Source organism: the organism of the source record quoted next, unplaced genomic scaffold, assembly GCF_019419815.1.
Source record: "Pyrus x bretschneideri cultivar Hongxiangsu unplaced genomic scaffold, Pyrus_bretschneideri_v1 Contig11, whole genome shotgun sequence".
NCBI lineage: Eukaryota > Viridiplantae > Streptophyta > Magnoliopsida > Rosales > Rosaceae > Pyrus > Pyrus x bretschneideri.
Window position 1 is genome coordinate 7,542,803 of NW_025999402.1, and position 22,062 is coordinate 7,564,864.

At 36.5% G+C, this 22,062-nt stretch overlaps 2 protein-coding genes across 2 annotated transcripts; one reads left to right on the forward strand and one right to left on the reverse strand.

The window, feature by feature from the left end:
• Positions 1–191: 191 nt before the first annotated feature.
• LOC103943798 (FRIGIDA-like protein 1) lies at positions 192–3,967 on the forward strand. Its single transcript, XM_009354154.3, is given in 4 exon segments — positions 192–1,128; positions 2,526–2,701; positions 2,784–3,398; positions 3,400–3,967. Coding segments are annotated over 4 exon segments (2,121 nt in total). The 5' UTR covers positions 192–224; the 3' UTR covers positions 3,826–3,967.
• Positions 3,968–6,460: 2,493 nt separating this feature from the next.
• Positions 6,461–10,006, reverse strand: NHX (sodium/hydrogen exchanger 2-like; the record flags this gene model as incomplete). Its single annotated transcript, NM_001302292.1, is given in 14 exon segments — positions 6,461–6,788; positions 7,044–7,127; positions 7,259–7,321; positions 7,419–7,557; positions 7,669–7,770; positions 7,880–7,980; positions 8,091–8,157; positions 8,264–8,310; positions 8,415–8,609; positions 8,695–8,741; positions 8,818–8,877; positions 8,990–9,087; positions 9,595–9,713; positions 9,830–10,006. Coding segments are annotated over 14 exon segments (1,627 nt in total), but the record flags the coding sequence as incomplete, so codon positions are not given.
• Positions 10,007–22,062: the final 12,056 nt, after the last annotated feature.

The following is a 22,062-nucleotide window of genomic DNA, read 5'->3' on the forward strand; positions in this document are numbered from 1 at the left end:
CGGACACGAGACAATTTGAGTACTGATTCGAGTTTTATACAGATTTGGGCCAAACAATCAGTTTTATGCAGACTCTGGGCCAAGTAAATGGTTCTGTTTGACGCCACTCCTCCTCCTCCCGCAAATCCAAAATCCACAGTTTCTGGGGTTTGAATTTGTTGTTAATTTACCAAATTACAATCGACTCCGCTTCCCCAAATTCTAATTTATAATCTCGCCAAGCGATGTCGATCACCGTCGACAAAATGTCCGGCGACCTCCACATGACGGCGGAGCTCCGCAAATCGTTCAACCTCCTCAAGACGCACGCCGCCAAAGTTGCCAACTTTACCCTCCAATGGCAGGACCTCGAGGATCACTTCCGCTCCATCGACGATTCCATCCAGTCCGAGCTCGACCAACTGCAAAAACAACAATCGGAAGAGACCCATCTCACTCCGGCTCCGCAATCGCAACCCAAAGAACCCGAATTGAATTTCAAACCCAATTCCGAAGGACCCCAATTGAGTTCCGGTGGCGCCCAATTGAGTTCGAAAGAATCCCAACTCACCGCCACCCTCCAATCCTTGAAAACCCAATTCGATTCCGTCGAAACCCAAGTCAAAACCGAAGAGCCTTTGCCGGAAATGTCGACCTGCAATGGCGTCCCGATAAATGACGGCAAGGCGTTGCTGTTGTATGTGAATGAGCATTTGAAAGAGAGGGATTCGGTGCGTGACCGTGTTTCGGATGCGCTTAAGGTTTCTGTGGATGCTGGGAAGCTGGTGCTTGAGGCATTGAGATGGTTTTATCCATCGGAGTTGAATAAGGGAGGTAAGGAGCTTGATGTCACTGTTACTAGGAAAAGTTGTGTGATTTTGTTACAAGAGCTGGTGAATGTGAAACCAGTGATTAAACCCGATGTCAGCAGAGAGGCAATGAAGCTGGCATTGGCTTGGAAGGTGAAGGTGATGATGACTCAAATGTCCAACTCTTTGGAGGTTTGGGCTTTTTTGCAGCTTTTGGATACTTTTCAGTTGGGTGGTGAGTTTGACAGTGATGAGATTTTGATGTTTGTTAGTTGCGTAGCAGAGCGGAATTATGCACCAGAGTTGTTTAGGTCTCTTGGTTTCACCGATAAAGCCTCTGGTGAGTTTTTGGATTGCCTTCCTTTTTGTTGTTCCTATCTTTTTAGTAGACATTTAATTTATCGATTGCTTTCGGTGTTGTGTATACGTCGTTTTACTCTTATGAATTCAATTATGGGTTTGGTACGGTGGAGGTTGTGTGGCATTTTCTAAAACCAAAGCATATGTAGTTTCCTGGAAGTCTAATTAGTTTGAGTGCACCTTTCCAGAAAAAGATATACAAGCATCTGTTGGCAGTTGATACAACAATGTCACCTTGTGAGGTGATATTGTTTATTTGCAAAGAATTATTTGGGAACTTTAATGAAAAACTCCCGATACTGTTCATTTTAACGAAAAACCATATTTTTACACTAAAAAGTCAATCCTGGTAGTATTCACCTTGCCCTTTATTTTGCCCTTATCGTTAAAACTCAAAGTTTTCAAGTCCTTTTCTTTAGTTTTCCTTTATTTTTAAGTGGAAAGTTCCTTATTTGATCACCACACAACCGAGCATGGCCTCACTATCAAACATGCCACTATCAACATGCTTTTATCATTTTGTGCTTGAGAGTTGTTCCAACTTGCAGTGAGAGTTTTTGTTGCCAAAACTGTGTTTTTACCTTATTCATGATTACGGTGTGCTGTGAGTCGTTTAATGAATGTAATTGTCCTTTCTACTTTGCTTTCTTTTTGCTTCTAAGTTTGAATCGTAAAGAATTATTACACGATGTGTGGAAATTTTGAAGAGTGCCATGATAAACTGAAGAGATATATCAAAGTGTAATGAGCAACTGTTCACATGAAATATGAGATGTTAAGATAAATAAGAGGACTTCTACTAATTTGCTGTTCCCTTCTTAAAATTGTCACTGATAATCTGTCCTCTAAGAATATCTAATGAAATTTGCTCCAATAGCTCTTGGCTGTCACTTGCTGTATTTTGTCGACAATTTTGATAAGGTGTAAAGTTTATTTCACTCGAATAAGTCCTCATATAATCTTGGCATGGTACTTGGATCACATAAATTAGAGTTGCAACTGGCAACCCCAATTGTAGCATAAAAGGTTCGGTTTTCTGAAAGATAACTGAGTTTGTCAATTTCAATCTCATCATATTTATATGGAAACATATCTTAGAAGTCTTTAAGACGTGACACTATTCATTTTTTGGAGTTTCCAGACTAGTCTTCTAGAAGTATCAGCTACATGGCTAAAGGTTGCCTTTATGGTTTTAGAAGAAATCATGGGAAGAAAGCTTGCTGGTACCTATGCTCTTGTTGTCTTAGATGTCTTCTGTTACTTTCTGCTAGAATCTCTCCTGATATATTGTCTTGATCTAAGAAAATCTTTAGTTTTTTGTTTTTGCTACCTCCTTTTACCCTGAATTTATTTATTTAAACTTTTTTTGTGACTCAGATCTCATCCAAAAGCTTGTGTCAGAGAATAAGCGCCTTGATGCTGTTAGATTCAGTCATGCATTTGGACAGTTTGACAAGTTCCCCCCTGTACCCTTGCTTAAAGCACATTTAAAGTTCGTCACCAAAGATGCAAGGACAAGTTCCAAGAGGGGCCAAGAGCGTCTTAAAGCACAGGTATATGCGTTGTTTCTTTTGCCTCATCAACTGTCCTTAGACTTGGATGTTTATATAGTTTATCTAATTAAATCCCCTGCAGGATGAGGCTAGAGACAAAGAAATAGCTGCTCTAAGAGGTACAATACGATGCATTGAGGCCTACAAGCTGCTTGTTGAACCACAATATTCTCCTGAGACCCTCAGAAAACGCATCAAGCAGCTGAGACGGCAGAGAAAAGAGAGGAAAGCAACTCTGACATCTCCTGGCCCTGAGGCTCAACCGCAATCCCTGAGTGGAAAGAAACGTACTGCCCCGGCTCAGTCAAATAAGCAGAACAGAAATAAGCATCCTCGAACAGCTCCAGCTTTAGCTGCTCAAACTGTTTCTTTCAGAGGACCAGCCACAGTACGCTCTGTACAACCATCTTACATTCGGCAAGTAAGCTTGTATGACAGTCGAAGTGCAGAATACTTGTTATCATCCGCAGGAATGTCGGGACAAGCAACGACTCCTCCTAATGCTTCTTATGGCACCATTTCCACCTTGAACCCATTGCGTGCATCTCATCATCAGCAAGGAGGCTCATTCATGGGTCAAGGTGCAGAATACTCTGCTCGATACTATGATTCAGCGCACTACGCTCCTGACACTAATAATGACTTATCTGCTCGATCATATGACTTGGTGGGCTCCTCTCCTGGTACCCGTACCCAGCAGCTTGAACTTGACAGCTCGAGACTATGGATTGACGGCTCCGTCTCATGTACATACGAACTCAGCAATTGCATCTTGTGGACTCGGGGGCAGTAGTCATGTAACTTCAGATATAAGCCCATTAGTCGCACGATACGGGGCAAGGATAGCTGCAAATGGAAGGACTGGACAGTTTGGATCAGCTGGAAGCCGTACACCTGTGCGCAATGCAAGCCCGAATAGTTCCATCCCGTATGCGTATAGGGACCATGCAAGCCCGAATAGTTCCATCCCTTATGCGTATAGGGACCATGCAAGCCCGAATAGTTCCATCCCTTATGCGTATAGGGATCCGGTGAGGGCACCTAACCACAACGACCGGTCAGTGCCTTCCAGCAGTGGCCATAGCGCGCCGTCTCAGCACCCCCCGGCCATTTATCACCTTTAGCTCAATCGTTGAGTGTTGGAAACTTTTGATTTGTTATGTTTATGGATGATATATTTGATAAACTTTTTTTTGGACGAGCCCTTTTGCCCTTCTAATCGGTTATATAACATATAAATAAATGGTTATTTATATTTAAAAATAATACATAATTGTTTGCGAATAGAATGAGTGTTCTTTCAAGCATTCGACAAGTCTGTTATAATTATTGAAAAAATAAAATGCAAAATAGTTATCTATTTTCTGTTTAAGTGAGAGTCGCGACCCAAGCGGATCTAAGTGGGCTAGACAGGATAGGCGAGCACCTAGGCAAGTCCGATGACCTTTCTTAATTTTCAAACTCCTAAGAATTAATTGAGGTGATGATCAGCAGCAAAAGGGCATTAGGCAATCAAATATATCATATAAATAAACAAACATAATATGTAGATCTAGACGAAAGTCAAATGAAAATCATGTTTGTCAATATATCCGAAGTCGAGGAACATAAAAAAGAATCATGTTTGTTAATGTTTCTAAAGTAGACGATAACCAAACGAATCACGTTTGTTAAACGTTCAGATACATCGTATCCCATCGTTTTGATTCATTGTTTAAGGGCTTAGTTAATATAAATAATTTTATTTTAATACACTTTAATTACTTACGTAAAATGAATATTTACATTTATATATTTTAATGACTTAGTTAATATGAATATTTTTATTTGGATAGACGTTCCCCCGACCCTTCTGATCGCCCTTTTACGTTATATATACTAACAATTTTCTTCACAGCTACAATTTGAATTTCCCAAAGTAATGCACTTGAATAAAATTCATTGGTCACGATGCGTCCTCACTGCCTTGTCGCATTCTTTGTTCTACTCGTTCCCCTTGTCAGCGCTGCGAAAGATTCTTGAAAACCCGTAAACATCAGCGACCCGTCGGTGGTAGAACTCGGAAAGTGGAGTGTTTCTGAGTTCAACAAGGATGTCAGAAAACAGTTGGTTTTTGAGAAATTGGTTTCGGGTGGCTCCGCCGTATTCAAAGCAGGCAAACTGTTTGCGCTTCTTTTTGCGGCGAGGAATGAATCGTTGGCTGATTCCGGCGACAACTACTTGGCTGGTGCCTGGGTGCAGTGGTCGGGAAAAAAGAAATTGATTGCCTTTTACAAGCACAAAGGTCGCAAGAACTGAGGTTTACTGAGTTCGTGCGCGTGATAAGTATGTATATTTGTTGCTTTACTTGTCTCATCGTTTGTCAAAATAAAGAAATTGATGGACAATATGAATAAAGGGTTATCTGCTATTTTGCTTTGCTTATATTTGGTTTATGGATTCGCGAAATTATCATCTCCGGATCCCTTCCATCAAATCCACCTAATCAAGGAATCTGGACTCTTGAAATTTGATTAAACGGCTACAAACAGGGGCTCCTTTAAAAGATATAAAGTTATAATAACTTTAACCGTTAATCAAATTTCAAGAGTTCAGATCCTTTGATTTGATGGATTTGGTGGAAGAAATCCGGAGAAGATGCCTTTCCTATGGATTCTTCTCGTGGAATAGTTGATAAAGACAAATATATTTCGATTTTTTAGCCAAAATGATCATGAGGTTGGTATAATGTGTTACCTTGGTTTTTGAGATTTGAAATCTATAAAAGTGGTGCGTGAGTTTGTCCACCATCAATCATTTTGATCATTCCACGAAAAATTCTATTAAATAAGAATCAAAATAACAAAGATACCCTCAATTTAATAAACAATTAACCAAAATAATTTGACAACTATTAAAGAATATTTTTGTCATTTTATAATTACTTCGATGCAACAGGAGCCGCATAAGTAATACAAGTTGAGGCCACCTTCGAAGTCAAGAGTGTCTTCCACGTGAAAATGCATTGAGGCAACTCAAATGTCCGATGATCATCGAGACTTGTATCAACACGAATCCAAATCAGTTTTGATACTTCCTACAATTTCATTTTAAATTTTCATCTTTTTGAGCTAGTTTCCATAAAATACAACCGATATATCCGTCAATATTTTTGACATTTACATATCAATTCCAACAACAACCGACATTTCAAACACTGGCTATGAATATTAATTTGCAAGGCACTTAACAACAAAATGGATTCAACGCATGTTAATTTGCAGAAACAAAAAGCAAACACTACAATCATTGTCGGAAACAAAACATTATTACATTACATTACATTGAGCTCTCAGATTCAACCGATGTGTTTGTGACAAGAAACAACCCCAATCCGATGATTAGAGCAAGTAAAAGAACAAGCTATACAAAATACACAGTAGACCGAAACAAAATACACATAGATGATGGTACATTTCTTACCTTCATAAGCTATATAGCAGCAAACCTCGAAAAATATATCACGTGCTCAATGGGTTCGAGTAGAGAAATTTTTCATTATGACGTGAACATAAATGGCACACCACGTGTTTTAACAAAAGTAGTGGGAAATTTTATTTTTTAAGTTATTAACTTTTTAACATACATATCCCACCATTTATACAGTGACACGTGTTGTACTATCCAGTGTAGCTGTCACGCTGAAAAATCTCCCGTTCAAGTGAGCATATGGTATAATTTATTTCACATTTTGCTCCACTATATCTTCACAATGCTCTTATTGCCACTGAACGTTGTTGTCCCGTTCAGTTGGTGACCCGGGAACAAAGGGAACAAAACCCCGGCCTCCAAACACTGGACGCATGAATGCGTTGTCAAACTTACGCCAATAGCGATGGACTGTGTGCGTTGGAGTTGTCAGAAGATCGCGTAAGCTGGCCGGCCGTCGAATATCTTGGCCAACAAGATCATCTACAGAATCCTGCCCTAGAAGTGGAACAATGACTGATTTTGGAGAGGTTGGTTCTGACGACAACATGCTGGTTGTTTGTTTTGGTGAATGAGGCAGCAAGAACCTTATAAGAGGTTTCGTCATCAATCCGAAAACCTGAACAAAGTCAAATGACACGTTGGAACCACGGCAAATATAATAAAAGATTAAGCATGATAGAACTACTAAACTTCTGGTAGACCACTCAGCTAATTCTCCGAGAAACGGATAAATCTTTGGCAGACTACGTGCACAATTATTCGTATCAAAACAGGATCAATGAGGAAACAAAAACGTGCACAAGTTCCATGATTAACCAAGGATGGTTTAAGACAATGCTAGAATACACAGAATCCAGAGTAGATGTCTTACCACTGTGCTGACAAGAACAACAGTTATCGTGCTAGTGATCATGATTGCATTTGCTCGCAACTGCGTGTGGCCTGACCTTGTAAACTGTATACAATGAAAAACTGTATTAGATCCTTTCCTTCTTGTAGTATAGGAATCGGTCGTATATGTTCCCATGGAACGCCAATTTTTACTTTTCTCTATGACCAGTAGGTTGTAAGTAATATATAACTTGCCTGATTGTAAGCAAGTGCCATAGACACAGCACCTCTCATGAGACCAGCCCACCATATTATAACCTGCAGGAAGGAAAACAAAATGTTGGTTTAATTTGATCGTTCACTGTATCTGAAGGAAAAGAAAAAAGTAGCGTCGCTGAAGGAACAGAGTGCTTACTTGCTGCCGGAGGCTAATTTTATCACGTTGGTTTTTCTTTGTTAAGTTCGACAAGAATGATAGGGGGAAAACGAAAGCTGCTCTTCCAAGCATAAGAAGACCTAGCAGTATTGAACTCACTGCCACTGATGTTCCAGGACTGCGAATGCAAAGTCAAGCACCACATGTAAATCCACCGAAACTGGTATATGTCCTCGTGTTATGAACATATATGTACAGTGTTCAAACATTATATGTAACAAGGACATACCTGTCACTTACAAATCGCCACTTTTCAATGTCCAAGGCATCCATACCAACATAAAGGAAGATAAATGTTTCGGCAACAAATGACAAGGTTGCGAAAGCATGCCTGTAAGTGTAGAAAAATTGAAATCATTAGTTAAACGACCTATTAAACTGTGTCCTAAACAGGACCGTTACATTCAAATGGCTTGGAGGTAATATCCAAGAAGCCATACTTGGTCGTAACTCTTGAACTCTCAGTCACATTGTGCCAAGTGTAATGCGACATCACGATCCCACAAAAGAACACAGTGAGAATGCCACTCAAATAGAATAACTGCAACACACATCAAATATGTCATTACTATAGTTTTTATACGACCAAAGCAATACGATCTAACTACACACTTGAAGCCGGTAAGAAGGAAGAGCAGAAGAGAAGCTTACTTCAGCCAGTATATATGACAAGTATGCCATGAGCATCATAAGAGCAACCTCACGATCCGTAGAGTGCCTGAATGATGTTACAAACCAGGTTGTGTCAGCAAAAATATCTTCTCTACTTGGCTGCGGAGTGCACAACACATAACTTGAATATATATAAATTAATAACCATATACCTTCCAAAATAAAGCGTTTTGATAATGTAAGCACTAAGCAGCCCTGCCTACAAGAGACAGAAGTTATACTAAGGTACAAAAAGGAAGGGGGGAAAATACCAATATAGCACACTTGTATATATGGACACGCAGAAAAGAGAGAGGGACTTACAAACACTCCTAGCATAGTGCTTGCGAAAAACAAATATAAGAAGTTGCCCATAAAGTGCAAAGCAATACTGGAATCAATGTGGGTGAGATCAAAGCTCTGAATAGCATTGAAAAGGACCACAGATGTCGCATCGTTAACGACACCCTCTCCAAATACAAGACTGTAGAGTAAAGGTGTCTCATCCTGATTGAGCACCTGAACAATTGGGTAACAAACTTAGTGTAGACCTATTCGTATTTTACTTGTTTGAAAACGTATGCAACATGGATATATGCCATACCTGCAACGTGCAAACAGAATCCGTTGCAGCAAATATTGCACCGATTGCTACAAATAGGAAATTAAAATAGTTAGAACACAGATAGATCCAAAGAAACAAATGGAACAAAGAACGTGATAATACCAAGTAAGTCCCCCAACTCCAGAGTTCCAATGTCCAACTTCTTAAAGAATTGTGTAGCACCTGCATCAAGCAAAGACAAAGTAAGTTAACTGTTCAAATTTGAGTATAGCTCATAAGTGATAACCGCACTATGCACATCGGGGAAACATCATGTGTGGAGTTACGAGCATACCTAATGATATGATAGTGCAGGATACTAATGTACCAATAGCACCAAACATTACAATGGTCATGAAGTTAACAAAGAACTGCTTCTTTTTCACCTGAAACCTGATACACATAGCAAAGACCAAAACATGAATCATAAGCTCGAAGAAGAAAAAGCCAATTGATTACCTACCAATATGAGATTAACCAACACAAAATTGGAAACTTCGATACAAAAAGAGAATTGGTGTTCTGCTTGTAAGATGGAAATAGGCACAACTGATTTAAGTTTTCAAAGATAGAACGGGATCTTGAGACCTTCATATACCATAATATCTCAATACTCATGCTATCTTGCAGCGTAAGTTATTTTCAGTCTTGTAGTGCTATCATAAGCTACTACTACTACATTTTTGTGACATATAAAACAAAAATCCTAGAAAAAAACATCTCAAAGAAAACTATCATCTGTGATAGAAAAGACGACACAATAGGTAATATGCAAGCTATATTATTTTAACAGAAAACATCAACCCATAAATAGAAGTAGAAAGAGCAAAACAACCATGAACTATACATCACTGTATAACCATACATGCCAGAAAATATACAAACAGAGAATAAACTCACCCGGCATTAAAAATAATAGGCGGCAAGAGGTATATAAAGAAAAGATCTTCACTGAAAACCAAAAGATGCGAGCTTTTTCCTCTACTGATCAGAAGAATAACTACTCCGGTACAAAGCCCCTACAAACGAACCATACAAAATCAATCACAATTTGTCAAAACACACCAAGGGCATAATTCAAACTTTTTTTCCGTAAGTTCTGTTTTGTTTAAGCAGTAACTAAGCAAATACTCACAATCAAAAGGGCGGTGATCGACTCATTCACCCATCGATTCTCCTCGAGAAGATGTCCGATCACAATACAAGCTAAAAGTAGCGCCACAAATAGGTTCATCGAAACCACGGAGGAGTGGTCCGAAGTGGATAGATTTTGTAACTTTGAGATCATCATGCTCAAATGTGCAACAGCCATTGTATCCGCCTCCTCGAACAAGTTACACAGCCGAAATATATAACAAACTAATTTAACAATCTTTCAACAGAAAACACAAAAGACTGAGATTTCCTTTCAAGCTTCGAATTTGCAGAATCTTGGAATTTGCGCAATCTATCTCTCCGAACTGTCCATCTCAATGACCTTCGATATCATAAACCTTATGAACTCTGCATTAAAACGAAAAAGCACACAGCTTTTGGAATGCTAAACGTACAAATGAATTGCTTGGTTGCTGAGAAAATTGAGAAAATGCAGGAAAGCAACTACTTTAACAATGTTTTGGAATTCAAACGACACAGAGCAGCTGACTTTCCATCAGTTTCCTCCATTTTCTCGGCATCCAAACACAGAAAACAGAAAATTCAAAACACCCATCTGTCCAAAATTCCAACAATCCATAACAAAATGCTTACCAGGGAGTTTCGAAGAACATGCATAGTAGGCAAAATTCAAACTCCGCCTGGCGAATTGGGAAAAACGGTAAATACAGCTCGTGATTCTGGATAGAACGGTCTAAAATTCACTCAGAGAGAAAGAGTCCCAACAGAGGAAGCTGGAACTCAATTTCTGCTCCAAAATTCTCTGCAAAACCCCAAAACGCACACTATTGCAGCCGCAAATGCGAGGTTTTCCAAGCTCAAAAAAGAAAAGAAGATTGATTTTGCTGAATTCAAACCAAAACAATCGAAATTTTCCGAGAAAATTGAGGAAAACGAAGGGAAGTGAGAGAAAATTTTGAGAAATAACTGAGAAATACGGAGATTGGAAGCCTCTGGAAAGAGCGAGAGAAAATCTGTGGACTTATAAATGGATGAATAGTTTTAGAGAGAGAAACGGAGGGAGGAGAGAGAGAGAGTGGAGAGAGAGAAGCGTGCTTGCTTTTAAATCATGAAAGACAGAGGGAGGACAGAAAACGAAACAGGGAAGGAGGCGGATGTTTGATCCGATGAGGCCGGTGTAGGAATGTGGCGGGTAGTGTGGATCTGGACCGTTGGTTTTGTGATTTAAAATGAACGGGCGGCTGCGGGTGTTTCAGTGCTTAAATTGCCGTTGAGGAAGCTCACAGACGCCGAAATTAGATAAAGACACCAAAAATCAGCCACTCGCGTCGCTGTTTGCCTTGTGAAAAAAATGTATTCTTCAAAAAATAAATATTTCCAAAAGAAAATTTAGAACGTGTTTGGTATCTTATTCAAAAATTTTATTTTTCTCAAAACAATTCTTGAGAATATTTTTTTTTAAATAAATTTTTTTAAGATTCAAAAACTTGTTTGGTTTGAGATTTTGTTGGTCTGCAGGCCGAGTAACTAATGAGCTAACTACGTCCTTCGGTTGATGCGGGTTGTGCCAACTCGCCGGCCAAGCTCGGTCAAGGAGTAAATTTTGTTGATGTTGCGTTAAGCGTGATACTAACTTTTTGATCTTGGGATTGCGACCGAAGAAGGAACAGGTCTCGGCCTTTGAATGCCCCTTTCCTGCTGCCACTGCATCTGTATTTATAGAATAGAAGTACTTGCCCTCCACGGTCAGATAATAGATAATGTTGCAGAGTTTAATTGCAACTCTAATAGATCATCATTACAAACCTAGCTTTTCTAGGCTTGTCTCATCACCCAAAGCCATCACCTTTATTATGGCATGCATCCTGACCCCATCTGAATACATTTCAAATTTATTTTTAGCTTCCATGTGCCGGCAGATATTCCAAATCAACTGGAACTGTACTGCTCGCTTGGGATATAATTCACATCATATTTATCTGGTTGAATAAGATGTTAGGATAATTCATATCAAAAGATAATTATTATGATAAAAACCATAATATTATCCTTTAATAATGACAAAAATTATCTTCACTTTTCCATCAAACTATTGAGAGCTATGCTCACTCAACGGCCTTGATTGCGCGGGCCGATGATGTAAATTTGGATTCAAACAGATTTAAAATTATTTTTAAATCTTAAAACTTATACTGAACAAAAATATTCAAAAAGAGAGGATCACAGGAGAGGGAAAAAGATGCAAGATGAGAAAAGAAAGAAAGAGAGGTTCAGACGAGTGAGGGGGAAAGATAAAAAGTCTATATGATTTATTTTTCAAGTTTACCGAAAGTGAAATGCTAAAAGAACTCTCTCAAGAGTTAAACTTTTTATTAACTCTCTATCATCTCATTAAAATTCTACTTTTAAGATAGAATATCCTTAACATTTCACTTGTCGAAGCTCAAGCAAATTAATAATTAATAGAAAATGACATATTTGTGTAAACTTTAATGAAAAGGTCTTAAATCTCCTTGGTTTTTGGATTTCATGATCATAAATTACTTTTGGCTTGACAAAAAATGAAAATCATAAATTACTTGTGAAGTGGTTATTAATCCAGTTTACCTAAAAAAAAAAAATATTACTTGTGAAGTCACGAAAGTCCTTTTTCATGGAAGAGCTAGGGATACATAATGGGCATAAAAAGTGCATCGGATCATGAACGCCTTGACCTTAGAATGAATTAAGATTACATATAAAGTTACACGTATATTTTTTTCTAAGAAACGATATTCTCTACACTAAAAAGTGAATAGCAGGCTAAGTCTCACAATCGGTTATTTATAATATAGTTCAAATTCGCTTTTGACGAGAATCAACCTAAAACAATTAGACATACATTTTAAGAAAAAAATCATGTTCAAAGAAAAATAACAAATTTAACTAAATACTTTAGGATAGGCCACAAATTTAATTGCATTGTGGATCCATTACTAGATAAAAGATATTGAAGATTACCATTTTGTCCTACACGTATTTTTTTTATGGAAACTTTAACGAAAAGCTTTTGGTAATGTTCACTTTAACGAAAAATCACATTTTTACATTAAAAATTCAATTCTGGTACTATTTATTTTACCATTTATTTTGTCCTTATTGTTAAAACTCAAAATTTTCATGTTTTTTTCATTTATTTTTTTTTTATAAAGGATTTAAAATATTTCTTAATGTCCGGGGTTGACTCGTAGGATTTAGGATTTTGAAAGATCTGTCAAGGTTTAGAGTTCATAAATTTTGGTTTAGGGTTTTTTTTTTTTTTTTTTTTGAGTACATAAATATTTTTGCACTAAGAGAATAAGGAGTTCGGTGAAGCCACACAATGGGTGGCCTAATTTGGTATCGAATTCGCCATCCACGAGATTCGAACCTAAGGTCTCTCACTTTCAAGTGAAGATGAATACCACCAGACCGTAGTATTGAGTGGTCATAAGACTAGCTTTGTGTGTAGGTGTAGATTGCCCAAAACCTATGATTTAGATCCTACGGCCTATGGGATTAACGTAATGAATTTTGTCATTTAAAAAATGTTACGTTGCGTGATAATCACAATTCATTAGAGGGCATAAGTACTTATATGACCTTGATACGTCAAAGTGCTTTTTACCAAAACATTCTCAAAGCATGATCTAAAAACTTAATCGTGTGGACAAATCACTCAAGTAATCCGTTCGAATTGAGGGTAATTTGATTCATGCCACAAATCATTTTTCCAACTCTTCCTATCACGTTTAGGACTCTTTGATTAATGCAGTTATGTAAGTGTATTTGTATTTAACAATAGTCAATATGCATGTTTTATTGTACAAAATAATTGCACAAAATTAGTAGCCATAAGTGACACACCCCGACCGAGATCAGGGCATGCTGGCCGTCACGTGGAAGTGACGTAGCCATGTGCACAGTGCGGAAGCTAAAACAGTAAAATAAAAGTGTAAATAATTTAAAAACTAGCAATTACAGAGTGATAGAATATGTGCTAGCGTAAATACGACACTGAATTCAGAGCCTAAGGCCTACAGCAGTCCAAAAGAAACAATACAACAAAAGTACACCCGAAGGTGACCCTACGTAGGTGAGTATCTGTCAGAATGCCGGGACGTCCCCCGAACGAACCACCAGACCCGCTAGGCTACTAGAACCTGGAGGGGCGCAAAAACAAAAGCGTGAGTGGGCAAAACAAATCTCTTAGAAAACCATTTCATAAAACGTAATATAACCCCTCGCCGTAAAACCTGTATACTTCCCAGAAAATAAACATATAAACGTAGGTATAAATATGCCAAGTATACTCAAGGGTATGCCAACATGCTCAAGGCCTCATAATAACATGCAAGTGCTCAGGTATGTATATCACATCAATATTATAATGGTCTGGCAGCCGGAGTTCCCTAAGTGACCTGTACGGCTGAATCTAGAGCTCAAATCACAACTCAATCACTAAACCTGCCCACGAGTCGGAACCACCTATAGTGGTCTGTACGACAAGCCTGGGTGCAATACATATAAACGCTCTAGTACTACGATCACGTGAAGGCTGTGCGAATAATCGCGGGTCACCTACGAGTCGGAACCACCTATAGTGGTCTGTACGACAAGACTGTGCACCTAACTTGGATTCAAGCTGAGTGTGTGGTGCGGGAGGTGAACGACACGTGAAGGACTATGCCCTACTCTGGCGGGAGCACTAACACCGGGGGTGCAGGTTATGAGCTCTCTAAGCACCTCTAATCGCTACTTAATGCAAATGATAAACCATGCTTACCTGGCACTTACCTGGGCCGCCACAGCACCAACATACATGTAAATGACTTAAGAATAAATATATAAACCAACTCATATGCCACTAATCATGTAATATCATCAATCATATAAAATTAATAACGTAAAACGAGGCATTTATACTAGTTTCTGGGAAATAACATGTATATAGGTATATACGGAAAACAAAAGCCCACTCACTGATATGTAGAAGGGTCGTAGCCCCCCTGCCTCGAATGTGCACGCTCGTCTTCGGGATACGTGTCACCTATATGCGAAATAACTATAAAAACGTTAACTTTAAAGCACATAACCGTCCGTTCAAAATAACTTCTCATACATTGCTCAAAATGGACAAATGAATATACCAACGTGATCTACACACCCTCACGATCACAACCATATTTTTAAAATAATTTTTGGACACGTCACGCGCCCCCACGCGCCAGCACAGACACGGGTCCACGCGCCCCCACGCGCGGCCACGTGACCCGCACGCTGACGGCGTCAGGTGACGCCGTCAGGAATATTCCCTGGAATATTCCGTTAACCTTGACTGACGCCGTTACTGTCTGTTAGGAATATTCCGTTAAACCCTAACGGAATATTCCTCTGTCTTCTCCGGCCAACCCCCCTCGCCGGCGCCGTCGCCGTCGCCGGAAACCTGCAACTCGCCATATCTCACTCATTTTTCCACCTTTTTTCATGTTTCTTGCACCAAAATCAACCTTAAAGCTAGTAGAATAAGTTCCAACGAGTTTTAAGGCCTAAAAAGTCCAGATTATACCTGCCCAAATCTTCAAAACTCGGCCAACTCCAACACCCACGTTTCTGACGTCCAAACTCGCCCAACGAGCTACTCCCGAGCTCCTGGGAACCTCACCAACAACACTATGAGCTTCAAATGTCCAAAAACTCGATAAATTACTCTTGCATGAACAGTACTCAAATCGGCCATTTTCGAAACAACGTGAAAACGAAGGATTTCTCACCTGTAAAGGGTATGGCTGTGCTCGCCTCGACCTCACGAGTTCAATGGTGTAGCTGGTTTCCACGATCTGTTAGGATTTTGTGGGTTTTGGGTTTGGTCCGTACATATATGGTGAATAAGAAGGGGAAAGAGAGAGACACGGGAGAGAGAGAGTGACAGAGACAGAGCCAAAGGGTGAGGGTGACAGTGTGTATGTGTGTGTGTGGCCCAAAGCTTGCCAACACCACACAAACAACCAAACAACCTAACAAAACAACTAGGGGTAAAATGGTAATTTCACGCGTACGGTTCCGATAATTCCGGGACGGGATGTCACAATAAGCGCTTATCAAATAAACATTTAGAAGTGATTTTAAAATGATTGAAAATGGTTTTGGTGAAATTTTTTTTGAAATTAATCCTCAATTGAAATTCAATTGGATTGTAAGAAAACACTTTGAGTACATATTGCAAGAATTCTTTCAAAAAACACTTAAAGTGTTTGCAGAATTCAAAATCAATTTTACAAACAATATTAATCATTTTAAAAACATTTTCAACCGAATCCTATATTACTGGCTGGAAGGCCTTATGACTATTAATTTTGTTTGGGTTATACATGAGGATTTGGAATTAGCAAAAATGATTTGCACAAGAAAGGAGTAGAGACAAGAGTAGTCGAACGAAATAAGTGACCATCCCAATCCAAATGTAGTAAATGATAAATTTTTTAATATGATCGGTATTTAAAGTGATACATATATCATATACAAATAGTGGAATATATGTGTTAAAAATGTAATAATTTAAAAAATAAAATTTTCTACTATTTCTATAAAAACAAGTAATATATTACCTGTATTCCCGTCATAATGAAATTTTTTTCAAAGTAAATTAAAAGTTTAGTGGATAATTATGTATTTGTAATAACGACGTGGTGCGGCTGCATTCGTCATATATCTAATCTTTTTTATGAATATCTTAAGGTTAGCCACTGAGAGAAGCACAGCTGGCTAAGCTGGCTCTGTCGCAAGCTGGTCCCTGTCCAACTTCTTCGACGTTGATGTGAATAATCAAGCAACTCTTTTTTATCTCTCTGTTTTTTTTCTTTTTTTGGGTATTTGGTTGTGTTTCTCTTTGCCTTTGCTTCTTATTGTTTTCGACAACAGATTCTAATTGTGTTTTATTTGAGTTTTTCTTCTATGTACCAGAGTATAACATGGATCGAATTTTAAATTGTCCAATGCTTTGACTATGATCAAATAATAAAATAAAATCTCCCGTTATCACGGTGAATATCGTACAATAGAAGATAACGAAACTTAATGAAAGGAATAGAGAAGAGAGACTTAAGTGAAAGTGAAGTGGTAGAGCCTACCAACATTTCCAACTACTGATTGATCGGAGGAGAAACATTGTAATTCAGACATCCAATTGTTTCTGATTTGAATTATGCATGAAGGTTGTAGTTTTTTGCAAGAGAAACAAAAGCACTCTTCGTAAGATCAATTCCAATGGTGAACTAAAAGCCAAATTATCCCCCAAAATTTCCTTCCAAACCCACCCCAACCCAAGGGAAATTTTAGGCTAAATGCTAAATGCTAAACCAATGCCAAATTCCCCCCAAAATTTAGCCCAGAAATCGGAGTGGACTCCACCCAATATTTATCGGAATTTAAATTTTTTTAGATTAAAATGTTCATAAAATTAATTTACGATAGTCTACATATTTATTTTTTTTTAAAAAATTTAATTTAACAAAAAAAATAACCTAAGTTCATTCTTTAATAATCCCGGGCTAAAATTTTAGGCTATAACGATTGGAGCAGAAAAACTGTTTCTGGGCTAAAAGCTAAATTTTCTGAGCTAAAAAATTTGACTTTTAGCCCAACTATTGGAGATGGTCTAAGAGTGCTACCAATAATTATCAACAATATTTTGAGGTTGGAGAGATTATTTAGTAGGCTGGAAATTCTATTTTCGGTACACCAAATATCATAAGATAAGTAATTGAAAGTGTATTTTTATTCAAATGTATAATCACTTGTATTATGCCGACATATTGAAAAATTTCTCTAAAAGTTTGGTCCTTCCACGTGTTATGTAGGTAGATTTAGATCTTGGTGGGTGGATGTATGAAGGCCAATTAAGGCTGAGTCAAGTTGGCCAACTTTATGATTAAAAAATAATAATAATTAAAAAGTAGGGCAACTTTTGAAACTAACTTACGGATCAGAAAATGCATGCATTATGGCGGGGATCACGTGAAAATGCATCCAAAATATCTATCAATTGTATATTATGTATTTTCTCCTCAATAATTATGTTTTTATGAACACGGAATTCTGCTGATTTATAATCGATGTTTGTAAAAATGAACAGAAGCATACTAGATCTTGTTTAAGTAGTATTCATATTGATCCCAATATCAAAATCCTCCTGAAGTACATACAGTTTCACAAAAACATCAAAAATACAGATTACGACGAAATATAATATTCATTACTAATTCGAGATATCTGATTATGGCTAATTATTATGTTCCTTAACTCAATTTCTTTTCGGATATAACAAATATCCCTTCTCATAATAATATTTGTATCAAAAACAAAAAATCAACTCCAAAAAACTTTATTACGAACAATATCCGCTAAATCCCCTAAATTACAATGTTTTGTTCATACACTTGATATGCATAAATACTTATCAATTTGATGGTCGAAACTTAAAACAGTGTTAAAAGTAAAAAGAGGTATGTGGATAACACTATCTTACTTTTATCTATATTATTACATGTCGATGTTAAATTAAACAACTATTATTTTCTCGCACATCATATTTGCATGACAAGAACTAGCCAGCAATCTCTGAAAAGTCGCACCAGCAGTATGAGGCGACACCACGATCGTATTATAATGCAAACAAATTAAGAAGCTTTGAATCTCAGAGGAAATTTATATTTAAAAAAAAAAGATTTGATTAACAAATCTTGTAAGAAGAAAATGTATATAATTAACAAGAGATTTGGATGGGCAACAGAAATTAATTGAGATTAATTAGCACAAGACAACGATCACCTGAAGGAAAAAAAAATTATGGAAGATGGGAAAACTCGGTCTTTTGTAATTAGTACTAATGAAAGATGTTTCCATTTTTCTTCTTATTTTAATGAATAAATAATTGATGTTTATGGTGATTTAGATGGGATATCTTCATGGAATAATAATTATAAGTTCATTTGAAATCGCTTTTAAAATGCTTGAAAGCATTTTCGATAAAAATGTAATTGAATCATGAAAAAACAATTTCAGTACTTTTGAAATTGAAAAATATTTTTTCTAAAAGTTTTGAGTCTTTTAAACGAGCACCGAATTATTGGGTTTGCATCTTGTTGATCATGCACACATTGATGCAACATGCAGGGTCGTCTTTTTGGGGTCTGCCTTTTTTGAGACATGCATTTTTCTTGTCTATACTGTTATAAAGGGTTATAATAATTTTCACTTTAAAACTGGTTTATGATAACTTTTTTGTCTATAATTTATAACAGTGTCGAACTCATCATAATTTCAGACACAACCAAATCATTCACAAAATGTTTATCATTTGTGTATAGGGAATTGTTATTGGCACTCCAAAAATCTCATTCTACACTTCAAGCTTTCAATATTTGAAAAGAAAAAATACACTTGTGAAGAGTGCAGAATGAGATTTTTGAAGTGCTAATAACACTTTCCTTATGTATATATAGATCAATTCATATGTGATACAAACACGACACATATGTACATAAGTAAAACTAAAGAGAATTGTTATTAGCACTTCAAAAATCTCATTCTACACTCCAAACTTTCTATATTAGGAAAGAAAAATACATTTGTGAGAAGTGTATAATAAGAATTTTAGAGTACCAATAACACTTCCCAAACTAAAACAAGAGTGTGACCATATACACGGTTGTGTGTAGGGATAGGCAAATATCTATTGGTTATGTGTAACCGCAATTATTTGCCCATTTAAATTTGACAGTTACGGCTATGGGTAACCGTTTAAATAAATAAACAGTTATGGGTATTTACCCGTGAAATTTAAATGGATGGTTATGGGTATTACCCGCGGTTATAAACGGGTACCCATTTAACCGTTTATTTTAATATATGTAAAACTAAAAAAAAAAAATATTAGTTTCTAACTAGGTTTAGTATCCCGAGATATATTTGGTTATAAAGGGTCATAATATATATATATATATATATATATATATATATATATTTATGTCTCGCTTGAGAGAAAAATAAAGTTGATAAAACGGGCTAATTTTTAATATATATGATTGAATGTGCTAAAGCATTAGAGTGTTCGACAATTTTGTTTTGGAGTCTTTCGGAGTTTTGACCAATTCAAGATAATGATTACCTTGAGCATTTAGAAACATGTGATTATCAGATGATGCGTACCTATATATATTATTAGAGTTGTTAGAGATTGGAGTGAAACGGGAACCATGTATTATTCTGTTTATTTTCTTTATTAGTATCAGATAAGAGAAATGAATGTAGAAATGGACAAATGAGGAAAACCTGATTATTACTTTCTGCTTTTCATCTTTTTGTACTACCCATACGATACAAGTATACGTTTCTTTTAATGCATGTAAAAGGATTACACACCAAAACAATAAAAACCAAACTTCTACTATTTAAGCAATATAATTTTGACTTCTATTCTTCTACTTTCCACCCTTAGCCATATGTGGTTGTTTTCTTTATGTGGGCATTCACACCAATTTCACAACATAAATCATTACTTCTCCTTTGTTGCCCAGCAACCCAACAACCACCGCATGCAAGCCACGACAACCCTATATTTTGGGTCGTCACTCATTCTTTTCATACATAGGCCCCGAAGCTATTCCCGTTCACTACGTATGTATATTGTGTTTGTTTGCAGGTATAATGAACCTAGAGTTTGTACTTAAACTCGAACTTAAAGTTTTGAAAATTAATGTCATAGAAATTCGAAGTTTCATAAAACAATACACACGTAAAAATCCGGAGTTCTTGTAGGTGATTTGTTAGGATTACATGTAGATGATGCTTTTAAAAACAACTGTAAAATTTAGTTTGTGTAAATTACTTTATTGTCCATAATTTTATTTTGTAATAGAAGACAAAAATGTTTTTTCACCCTCTTATAGTTGACAAAAAGAGTTCCATTAATATATGGTTTAAATTAACTTCTTCCTTACAAATCTATTATGTGTAAATAAACTAACTTGAAATAGGTCCAATTTTATGGAAAAAGATCCTCTCCGGATCCCTTTCATCAAATCCACCCAATCAATCAATCCAGACCCTTTAAATTTGATCCAACGACTACAAGCAGAGAGGCCCCTTTAAAAGTTATAATAACTTTAGTTGTTGGACTAAATTTTAAGGGTCCGAATTAGGTGATTTGGTGGAAGAGATTCAGAAATGATTCTTTCCCAATTTTATGGCCTAACAATTAGATTAGTCCAATTTTTAGTTATTTTTTTATTTAGGTCCATGAATAGGACTCCATGTGTCAGCACTTTTTGTTGTTAGGTTGATACTTTGCATTGTGATTACTATTTTACTCTATTATAACTATTCAATGGAAAAAGAAAAAAAAAAATGATACGATCGGTACTTTGCCATCTATTCTCGTAAAGCATAATCGCTAAAAAGATAGCGACTAATTCCAATAAAAGTCGCTACCTTTATACCGATCCATGCCTTTTCAATTTTTTTTTTCAGTTTTTATTTTTTATTTTGTTAATGTTTCTTTTATTTCTCCTACCATAACAACAAACTATCATATTCATGTTTTTCAAAATATATTTTTTCCATGCAAAATATATTTTAATTCATTTTTAAACACTTGTAATCAATGATTTAAAACCTAAATTTAAAGATATTTTTCTATTTTTTTACTTTAAGAATCAATAAAAAATAGTTTCAGGACCTAATAATCGGTAGGATCACATCCAAAGGTTTTGCAATATTTTCCTTAACTCCAGTGCAAAATATTTCTTAAAGCTAAAAATTTCAAAATTTTTTTTTCACAAAAAACTGTGTGTTATAAGCCAAAGTTAGAGTCATTCTATTCACACCACATATTTTTTAAAATTAATTTATGATATTTCCAAAATTTCGAACGCCTATAAATCTCTTGGGGGGGGTCTCACTATTAGTTATATTATTTTTCTTTTTTTTTTTAACTCAGGTACCCTATTAGTCCGCATAAACCCATATTTCAGCTGATATTTTACAATCTAAACTACCTATCATATAAGTACCTTTACAGTCTAAACTACATGTCATATAAGTACTTGTACAAGCTAAACTACCTATCATACTATAATATTAGTCGGCATAAACTTAGATTTCAACTGATCTTTTATAATCTAACCTACTTATTATATAAGTACTATGACAATCTGAACTACCTGCCATATAAGT